The 11,139-nt window shown below is 41.0% G+C and overlaps 1 protein-coding gene across 1 annotated transcript in view; it reads left to right on the top strand.

Moving 5' to 3' along the window:
• The first annotated feature begins 7,530 nt into the window (after window positions 1-7,530).
• GABRR1 (gamma-aminobutyric acid type A receptor subunit rho1) overlaps window positions 7,531-11,139 on the top strand; it is a 29,067-nt gene continuing 25,458 nt past the window's right edge. Inside the window, exon 1 of the mRNA XM_045499011.1 lies at window positions 7,531-8,042. Coding sequence (XP_045354967.1) covers window positions 7,921-8,042 — 122 coding nt within the window. The 5' untranslated portion in view covers window positions 7,531-7,920. The remainder of the gene's footprint in view (window positions 8,043-11,139) is intronic.

The following is an 11,139-nucleotide window of genomic DNA, read 5'->3' as shown; positions in this document are numbered from 1 at the left end:
CAGTCAAACTTAAGGGAAGGGCTTCTCTTCCACGCTCTGGGAAGAGGTGTTCTCTCTTTCTCTCCCACTGGATATGAATAAGGAAACTTACTGCCGTTGGCAGCCATATTGCAACCATGAGTAAGGAAACAGAAAACACATAAAAGAATGAAAGAAGGAAAGAACCTGAATTGTTGTTTTTTAAGAACCTGAGTTTTTGATGACACCACTAAATCAAACAAACCTGCAGCCTGGATTTCTTGTTTTGTGAGATAATACGTTCCTTTTTAAGCCTGCTTGAGTCAAGCCTCTATTTTTTGCAGGTATAGTATCTGTATAGATTGATGGACTCCCTTGGCTTTTGCCAAAGTCACCCAGTAGTCTTCAGTCCATTGGGTGGACTGAAATAGTGGTTGAGGACCACTACTTTTAATTTTTTATCTTTTTTAAAAATTCCAGTATAGTTAACATACAGTGTTATATTAGTTTCAGGTGCACAACGTTGTGATTCAACAATTCTATACATTACTCAGTGCTCACCATGATAAATGCACTCCTTAATCTCCATCACCGAATTCGCCCATCCCCCCAACTCCCCTCTGGTAACCATCAGTTTGTACTCTGTAGTTAAGATTCGTTTCTTGAGAGGCACTACTTTTGACTACTTTTTAAACTATCTATTGCTTTTCTACAGGTCACTTGTTGAAAAGGTTGTTGCAAATTATTTCAGTGATATCATTCTTTTCATTGACATAGCACTTTATAGGTACTTATTATTTATTGCTAGTCCTAGACGGATCTGTGGCTTAGAAGGATTATTCCAAATGAGAGATTGCAGTACAGCAAGTCAAAACATATCCAAAGTCACCCAAGATGTGAAAATACTGAAAATACTCTGTATGTCATAAGTGCTCTTCTCATTACTAGTTTTAGTCTGATGGAGGGAAAAATTCAAGTCATCTAAAATGGCAAACCATGATAGTTTAAAAAAATAGGAATTGTTAGTGCTGCCTTCCTTCATTCTCTGTTTCAAGGGTGGGAGACTATATATGTATTTCTCTTACTGATTCTGTTGCTAGTTGATGTTCATAACTTCTAATCAAATTAAACTAAAAATTACATTTTAAAAACTCACTTGTGGCTCCTACTGGAAAGAACTTGCCAAAACAGGAAGTAGGGGTTGCCTCATAAGAAGGAGACCGAGTGCCCAACCTCCCAAGGATTTTGGCCAAATGTCTGAGAGATTGTTCAGAGAATCACCAGATAAGCATTCATGAAACATGTATTTGTCTAAGCATTCATGAAACATTTCCTTTTTGACCATATTATGAGAAATAAAGAATCAAAAAGGAATGTAATTTTTCAACCAACAGTGTACAAAGTCTTGTGCTGGGTGCTGCTGTGATGAAAAGATGAATAAGATATAGTTAATGACATTTTATATTGCCCTTAGAGAAAGAAGGCTAGTACAGTGTATGTGAAATAAGTAGCCAACCATTTTAGGCAGTAGATAATTAAATGTTAACCTGGAGCTAACCTTGGAGGACCTGGGTGGCTCAGTTGGTTACGTGTCTGACTTTGGCTCAGGTCATGATCTCGCAGTTTGTGAGTTGGAGCCCCACGTTGGGCTCTGTGCTGACAGCTCAGAGCCTGGAGCCTGCTTCGGATTCTGTGTTTCGCTTTCTCTCTGCCCCTCTCCCACTCATACTCTGTCTCTCTCTCTCTCTCTCTCTCAAAAATAAACATTTAAGAAAATGCCGTTTGCAGTACAGAATAAGTGATACCAGTACACAGAGAGAGAACTTAAGATGAGTTATTGTGATCAGGAGAGGTTATTTTATAAAAACGATGAGATGGGGCGCCTGGGTGGCGCAGTCGGTTAAGCGTCCGACTTCAGCCAGGTCACGATCTCGCGGTCCGTGAGTTCGAGCCCCGCGTCAGGCTCTGGGCTGATGGCTCGGAGCCTGGAGCCTGTTTCCGATTCTGTGTCTCCCTCTCTCTCTGCCCCTCCCCCGTTCATGCTCTGTCTCTCTCTGTCCCAAAAATAAATAAATGTTGAAAAAAAAAAAAATTAAAAAAAAAAATAAATAAAATAAAATAAAAACGATGAGCTACATAGGATGGGTTTGGATGAACTTTCAAGGTGAGAGAAAAATATTTTTTGTTTCAAACATTGTTGAACGTTTTCCTATCAATACATGAGTATCTGAAATTATTTCCTATATTTTGAAATGCTTCAGAATTAAACTTAGAAAAAATTTAAATGTATTTATGTATTTTCTTCCCTAGGAAATAAAAGCATTGGGCATTTAATATGTTCATTATTCATTCACTAAATATTTATTGAGCACCTCCTGTGAGCCAGCTAAGATTCTAAATGATGAGCAAAAGAGATATGCCTCATTGATGACTGAAATCTTGTTCAGGGAGATAACAGTAAATGAGTACTTAGAAAAGGGAAAGAACAGATATGAAATCTGTTTATCACAGGAGCCACTAGGGCATCTCTCATCTCAGATTTCCCTCCTGGCAAACTTCAGTCCAAAGCTGGGAAACCACATTTAGACACTGAGCTCAGAGTCAGAGCAAAATTGGTGTGCATGTAGAGAATGTTCTGGAGTGAGTAACTTGGAAACAGTTCATGAAGGCCCAGGGCCATTGTCTTGGAGCAACCAGAAGTGTGGTGTCTGAAGTTGACCCTCTTGGTCAGTGAGTGCCTTGGGCATGGAGTGTTGGGCTGGTTCTGAGGGCCAGAGGCAAGGAGACACTTGAAGAGCTTAGAAGAAGCAATGAGAAAGCAAACTAGCCTCAACTACTGCCTGTTCCTTTCTCCACTGAAGGAATTACTACCCTGGAGTTCCTGCATTGATGTAGAGAAGGCCATGATAATTGAGGAATAAAAAAAGAAATTAGAAAGAGAGATTGTCATGCTAAATAAAGGAAAAGGAGGATTTGGTCAAAAACAGTGGTTTTTAAAATTGGTCTGGAAATACTATACTTGAGTTGGTCAGTGTGGGTCCTCGATAAGCCTTGGATTATGATTTCTAACCCTTCTACCTTCCTGAATCTGGATGTTAGCCCCAACTGGTGCTCTTAGACCACATATACTCTTTATAAACCCCTCTTATGTCCTTGTCTTGAAAAAATGTCATGGATATTCTCTGCAATAGAGTCACATGGTGTTGATGGGAGAAAAAACATTTATTAAGAACACTTATAAGTAGGGTGGCACCTAGGTGGCTCATTCGGATAAGCGTTCCATTCTTAATCTCAACTTAGGTCTTGATCTCATGGTTATGAGTTCAAGCCCCACCATGGGCTCCACACTGGGTGTGAAACCTACTTAAAAATAATAAATAAATAAATAAATAAATAAATAAACACCTGTAAGTAGGGAAGTGGCAAAGTGCACATGACTTTTTGAGCCCTCATGATCCCCCCAAGAAGGGTGCTTGGGCTGGGTATGGTTGGCTAGGTCCAAATACAGAAAGGACTCTAAGACAGGGTTCCTCCCCTTAGGGCTCTGCCATTGGAGCTTTCTGGTGGGGGAAGCGGCCTAATTGGGAAGGCTGGGCATCTAGCATCAGCCCGTCCTTCCATTGAGCTAACTCAGACCTGCTGAGCTGGCTCTCTGCTAAGCTACTGAGAGAAGATTGGAAATGTATATTTGAGGCCATCTGGATTTGCTCTCTTTGGTTATGCCCAGGGTCCTCCAAACAAGAAAGAAATGCATTTTCCAAAATGAGCATCAAAGAGCCATTTGATGGTCCCTTCAATGACTTCTCAACCTGGAGATTTTTATGTACTCAGCCCCAGAATCTTTTTTCTTTGCCACTTTGGCTCTTCAGGTCAGCAACTCCCCACCAATGATCTAATCATGCTTGGCTTGCATTGACTTCTGGAGACATCACATATTCTGCCTTTATTTCTATATGTTGAATTATTTTCAACATCTATTTATTGAGTGCTGTTAAGGGATAATTTACATAAGAAGATCTAATCACAACTTTCATATAACTATGACACATGTCAAAGTTTTTATTTAACTCATTAATTGGTTAGAGGACCAATAAGATATTACAACTAGTACATTTGAGGATTTGATTTATAGAGATTTGTATTCTCTACTGGAAAAAAGGAATAGTTTGCATAGTTATGGGCAGAAAAAATATATTACTGTCAGTTTTCTACATGTTAATGTCTACTGTTATGGCGCTGTAAAATAACCTGGTCAAAGACAATCAAAGGCCACATCGTTATAGAATGAGGAGGGTCCATTGGACAAAGCTTTGCATTCTATTGTAAGGACATGCAATAATCTCTTTCGACCATTTCAATATCTGACAGCTTTCCTGACAGACTTCCTTCCCCCTGTGATCATACATAATTTCAAAGATTATTCTTGGTCACCAAAAAAAGCTGGTCACATTAGGTTTGGCTGATTACTTAAAATAGGAGCATCAAGATTGTTGATTGATCAGAGAGGCCTCTTTCAGCTTGCTTTGCAAAATCTAGGGTAATACAGCATCAAATGGTACCAAGTTAACTCCTACCTACAAGTTATCATAAGGAATCTTAGACTGGACTTTGAAAAGCATGTCTTATTTGTTGTCCCAAGATCCTCCACCAGCCTTTAGCTGCAGTACCTTTGGGCAAGTTCCTCTCTTCCTGAGGTTTTGAAAACTACCCCAATGGCTTACCTTTGAAATGACCTTTCTTACTACCTAAAAAGGGTGGTCCCTATAAACTGGTCCAGGCCAGTTTTCCTCAGAGGACTTTGCAGACGTTGACTCCATAATTACAGCCTAATTTTGTTCTTTATTTTTTAAACTAATTTATTTTTAAAAGATTTTATTTTTAAGTAGTCTCTACACCCAACATGAGGCTTTAACTCACAAGCCCAAGATCAAGAGTCACGCACTACCCACTGAGCCAGGCAGGTGCCCCCAAACTTTGTTCTTTAAAATGGCTTGTCACATCTAGTCAACTGAGTATGACGATGACAATATTTCAGGCAAGGCCTTGATTGCACAATGGAGTCTTTTAGTTATATTCTGGCAAAAAGGAGGACAGATTCTTATTGAACATATGTAAATAACTGTATTGAAAAGTAAAGAGACTAGGTAAGTTTCTGAATTCCAAGGAGGGTAACTGACTGTTGGTGAGAATCATATATCATTTTTAAATGTCTCATTTTAGTTTACAACAGCAGAATTTACGAAATTATTGTGAATAGCATAGAGCATAAAAAGAAAAAGAAAAGGCTTCTTTACACATCCAGTAAATAGAGCATTAAAGCAAATCAACAATATTCCAAATAACCTCAATAAAATTTCCTGCAGCAATTGGTTCAATCTTATATAATTAATTCTCATTCTGATGGATGTCGGGTTAGCAGTTTCATGAAACTGTCTGCTTTTCAACTATAAAGAGGCCTGGAAATCCCAACTAACTTCTGCTAAAATTCTCTGAAAATTATCCAAGCCATGTCGGCCAAGATTTGAAGAGTCAGTAGTTTGAAGGGCCTTGTGCTGTCTTCTTCCATGAGATTCTGAGACGGCTTTTCTTTGATGAAGACACGAACTCTGGCCAATTGATTATAGCGGTCTTTTGAACAAAAAAAAAAAGAAAAGAAAAACTATGATGTTTAAAAAATTCAGCTGGGGGCGCCTGGGTGGCGCAGTCCGTTAAGCGTCCGACTTCAGCCAGGTCACGATCTCGCGGTCCGTGAGTTCGAGCCCCGCGTCGGGCTCTGGGCTGATGGCTCAGAGCCTGGAGCCTGTTTCCGATTCTGTGTCTCCCTCTCTCTCTGCCCCTCCCCCGTTCATGCTCTGTCTCTCTCTGTCCCAAAAAAAATAAATAAACGTTGAAAAAAAAAATAAATAAATAAATAAATAATTCAGCTGAAGAGGCATGGCTCAGTCGGTTAGGCGTCTGACTCTTGATTTTGGCTCAGGTCATGAATCTCACAGTTTGAGAGTCTGAGCCTAGCATTGGGCTCTGAACCAAAAGTGCAGGGCCTGTTTGGGATTCTCTCCCTCTCTCTACCCCTTCCCCACTCTCTTTCTCTCTCTCTCTCTCTCAAAATAAATAAACAATAAAAGAAATTCAACTGAGTACATTTTGAAGATCTTATTGCTTTCATTCAATGATTCATGAATCAGGCAACATCTAATCTAGTAGCTAGGAAAGAGCTCTGAGGAGTTCTATAAAATGAGAGATTTGTAGAAGCAGAAGTACAGTGTAGGTGGGCGACAAGGAAGTTATACTTGACAAAAAAGTGGACTGGTTAGGGGCGCCTGGGTGGCTCAGTTGGTTAAGTGGCGACTTCAGCTCGGGTCATGCTCTCGTTGTCCGTGAGTTTGAGCGATCCATGAGTTTGAGCCCCATGTCGGGCTCTGTGCTGACAGTTCGGAGCCTGGAGCCTGCTTGTGATTCTGTGTGTCCCTCTCTCTCTGTTCCTCTCCTGCTCACACTCTGTCTCTCACAAAAAATAAATAGACATTAAAAAAAATTTTTTTTTAAGTGGACTGGTTATTGCAAGGTTGCTTTTTTTTTTTTTTAATTTTTTTTTTTTAACATTTATTTATTCTTGAGACAGAGACAGAGCATGAACGGGGGAGGGGCAGAGAGAGAGGGAGACACAGAATCGGAAGCAGGCTCCAGGCTCTGAGCCATCAGCCCAGAGCCTGACACGGGGCTAGAACTCACAGACTGCAAGATGGTGACCCGGGCTGAAGTCGGACACTCAACCGACTGAGCCACCCAGGCGCCCCAACAAGGTTGCTTTTTTTTAGGGGATGACAAGGGTCTGTCAGGTAGATTACCTAACTAGTGCTAATTAGGCGATTCCTGATTGGCTGATTTAAGATTCCATTTCTGGGGACTCCTGGGTGACACAGTTGGTTAAGTGTCAGACTCTTGACTTCAGCTCAGGTAATGATCTCACAGTTCCTGAGTTCGAACCCTACATTGGGCTCTGCACGAACAGTGCAGAGCCTGCTTGGGATTCTCTCTCTCCCTCTCTCTGCCCCTCCCCTGCTCATGTGCTCACTGTCTCTCTCTCCCTCTTTCTCAAAATAAACAAAACTTAAAAAAAAAAAAAAAGATTCCATTTCTGGGAGAGCTGAAACTAAGTCTTGATTTGGTGACATGGAGCTTAGCCTAAGTGACTCCATTTTGGGCCCGTTGTTTTTAACAATAGATAACACAGACTTAATGGCTACTGTTAATTTATTTCTGGTATTTTTTTAAATGTGAAAAGTCTAGAGAAGTTCATAATACAAATAATACAGCTGACAAGAAAATTTAGTTCTTTCTGTGCAAATGAAGACAAAAAAGCCTCTTCCCCACTAGCCCTCCCAACCTCAGCCATATAGAAAACCTGCCCAGGTAGGAAGCCCAGAGGTTCTGTGGATTCAGTACAGGAAGGAGTGGGGGTGGGGCGCTGTACAAATCCAGCCTTCAGCTAAAGCAAATAATAATGGCCGGAAGCTTAAAATAGATCCAGGGAGGAGCTCATTAACTTGGCATAGGAAGTGGTTCAGCACCTCTGGCATTTCTCATTTTGGAAATTGCTTTGGTCCGTTTTCCTTCTATTCACTGGACCAGAAAATACAGACCTTTACTAACATACTCACCGCATCTGATGATGAACTAATTTAGACTGGTCGAAATAATTGTTCGACAGGAACACAGGGCTTCAACCTCAGTTCAGAAAATCCCTGACATCTGACGTAGGAGGATTTATAGGTTTAGTGGAAATTGCTTTCTCCTGCTCTCCAGATTGCATACTGTGGGTTGATTTTTTTTTTTTTTTTTTTTTTTGCATGAGTAAACATCCTTGTAATAATGAACAGACCAATAATGTCTTAAGAGAGAAAAAGAACATCCTTTTCCTTTTTGCTGTTTCTTGAGAGAACCATTTGGATTTGGAAACCCATGTTGGCTGTCCAGAATATGAACGTTGGCATCTTCCTGTTGTGGTGGGGATGGGTTTTGGCCACTGAAAGCAGAGTGCATTGGAGAAGAAGAGAAGTACACGAGATGTCTAAGAAGGGCAGGTGAGTGGACTTTTAGGGATAGAGCTAATGGTATTGTTCCAGAATCATTTCCATAATACTGTGTTTTATGTAGATGCCTTTCCCTACTTTTCCCTTTGTTCTCCTGCTTTCTATCTCTTAGGAAGTTAGAATTATGTTGTTGTTTTTTAATGATGCTAGATTAGATATAGTGCTACCGTTGCATATTCTTAAATCTCTTACGAATTGTCCTGGGTGAAAGATAGACTCTGGGAAAAAAGAATATATGTATGTTTTTTAAAAAATTAAAGGCATTTATTTGATGTCTGCAACCTAGGTGGAAACAAGTCTGCAAATTCCATGGGACCTCTCATTAGTGAAAATGATTCTGTTCTAATTATTTCTGTTAGATTTGTGGGTCCTTTTTAACATCTTTTAAAAGAAAACAAGGCAGCTTTCTTCAAGCTGTCTGGCTAGATGGATCATTGGATCATCCCCTACCAGTAAGCGGAAAGGGTGCAAGGATGGACCTGCCTGCAGACCGGACCCTTGCTCGATGCCAACGGCATGTGCCACCCTGGCTGAAGTGGTGTCCGAGCGGCATCTTAGGCAGAAACAGACACCCTCTGACACTCGGCCTCTCAGGCAGCTCTGATGACGGTGCTGGTGATTAAGTGCACACTTGCACACCCGCTTGCCCGACATTTATCAGTAAAATAGCCCATTTGGAGAAAACCTAATCCAGCTCTCTTTACTGATGAGGAAATAGAGGCAGTAAGGGCATCTTGACTCTCAGTTTCTTTATCGGCATTGGGTCCAAATTAAGCTTCAGGGCTCCTTATCGCTGGATGTAAATACAAATAGAGGTCAGAAATATCAATTTATGTGAAACGAAATCCAGCTTTCTAGCATTCAGGGCTAATGAGAGAGCTGGGTATCTAGCTCCTCCATGTCCCCCTCCTGGGTCTTGAGAGCCTCCCTACCCCCCACAGGCTTCCGAACAGCCAGCTATGGCTCACAGCACTTGTTTCAGGATATTTTAGCAACATCGCAAAGCTAGGAGCTAGGGATCGCAGTAAATCCTGGACGCTGAGGGGGACTGCTGTGTACAAGCCATATGCCCTGGTTCTGTCAGAGTCAGGAGTTGCTTGGGCAGACAGTGGAATTTGTGGAGCGCTACAGCCATAGAGATTATCTGAACCAAATGTGCTCATGAGGATTGAAAGCAACAACAGCAACAAACCCTATTGGTTGTCGTCAAAAACTTCTCAGCCTCTCTCCTAAACCAGAGTTGGAGTGGCGACCAGTTGGTAAATACCGATGATGAAGAGAAGTCCCAGAGAGTGAAACAGATTTTCTTTAAAAAACAAATTTACTTAAAAGAGCTTTCTTTTTTTATTATGAAGGTTATACATGACTATTATTTAACATTTTAAAAAATGGGAAAAAATGTTTTAGAAACACACAAAAACCACCCATAATCCCTAAGCTCAGAAGTTTATGGGTGTTAATGTTAATATTTTTGTGCATTTTCTTTCAATCTTTTATTATTATTTTTTTTAAGCATGTCCTGGGTATTGACTAGTTTGGGATTATTCTATACGTCCAGTTTTGTAAACTCATTATATTTATATGGTTTTGTCTGCATGTTTACTTATTTAATGTCTACATAATTATCACTTGAGTGACTGCATTATAATGCAAAATGTACCACCATTTAAGTATTATAAATGTTATACATGAATATCTTTGTATATAAGAATAGTTGTTTACATACATGTTTATTTTTAAGTGAGCTCTATCCTCAACATAGGGCTTGAACTCAAGACCCTGGGCTAGTCACATGCTCTACTGACTGAGCCAGCCAGGTGCCCCTACATATGTGATTTTTTTTTTTAATTTTTTTTTCAACGTTTATTTATTTTTGGGACAGAGAGAGACAAAGCATGAACGGGGGAGGGGCAGAGAGAGAGGGAGACACAGAATCGGAAACAGGCTCCAGGCTCTGAGCCATCAGCCCAGAGCCCGACGCGGGGCTCGAACTCACGGACCTCGAGATCGTGACCTGGCTGAAGTCGGACGCTTAACCGACTGCGCCACCCAGGCGCCCCTCATATGTGATTTTTTAATTAGAATAGACTCCTAGAAGTGGCACAAGAACCTTAAATCTCCAAATATATTTGACCGAACTGTTTTCCAGATTGGTGGATCCAATTTATATATCCATCAACCAGATTAAGTTTTAATGTGCCTAAATTTTTATTATTTTATTTATTAAAAAAATTTTTAATGTTTATTTTTGAGAGAGAGAGAGAGAGAGAGAGAGAGACAGTGCAAGCAGGGAAGGGGCAGAGAGAGAGGGAGATGCAGAATCCAAAGCAGGATCCAGGCTCTGAGCTGTCAGCACAGAGCCCGACGTGGGACTCGAACTCACGAACTGTGAGATCATGACCTGAGCCGAAGTCAGACACTTAACCGACTGAGCCACCCAGGTACCCATATGTAACCTAAATTTTTAAAGGGATCACTTAATTTCATCCAGAATCTAAACTCATAAGATGCTAGTAGTTTGTATCCAGGCTTCTTTTTGTAATTTATCCTAATGGAATGGGAAGCAAGATGAACACACTCACAGAACAGGCTGAGGCAAGTGCGGTGTCTATGGTGCAAAATTGAAGGAGGCGCTTGCATGATCCTGAGAGTGCCTCCTTAGGTTTTTTTCTCACTTGCCTCCCTGTAGTCTCCACCCTGGCAAATTATTCAAGTGTTTTTCCCCTCCGAGATCTCCATGGGAGGCACATCCAGGTGGAGTTCCTTTCACAGATCCATGCTTGGTAAACATCAGAATGTCGGGGCATTGAGCAATGTTTCCAGGATGAATCAATAGTTATTGTCTCTCTCTCCCCCCTGGAGGAATGGAGGCATAACCTGTCTACACCGCAGGCCCTGGGACAAATGCCAGCTCTTGCTCTGGGAGGGCAAACTGATCTACCAGAAGCCGGAAGTACTGTTACTATACTTGCTTTGCTATGCTAAAGAATTCAAGTTGATTCTGAAGGTAAAGAGGGTCCGAGTTGCTTCAGCGGACTTCCATTTTTGGAGAGATCACACTGGTAGCAGTATGGTGGGAGGCCAGAAA

Source organism: Leopardus geoffroyi, chromosome B2, assembly GCF_018350155.1.
Source record: "Leopardus geoffroyi isolate Oge1 chromosome B2, O.geoffroyi_Oge1_pat1.0, whole genome shotgun sequence".
Lineage (NCBI taxonomy): Eukaryota > Metazoa > Chordata > Mammalia > Carnivora > Felidae > Leopardus > Leopardus geoffroyi.
This window is presented reverse-complemented; position numbering and strand designations above follow the sequence as displayed.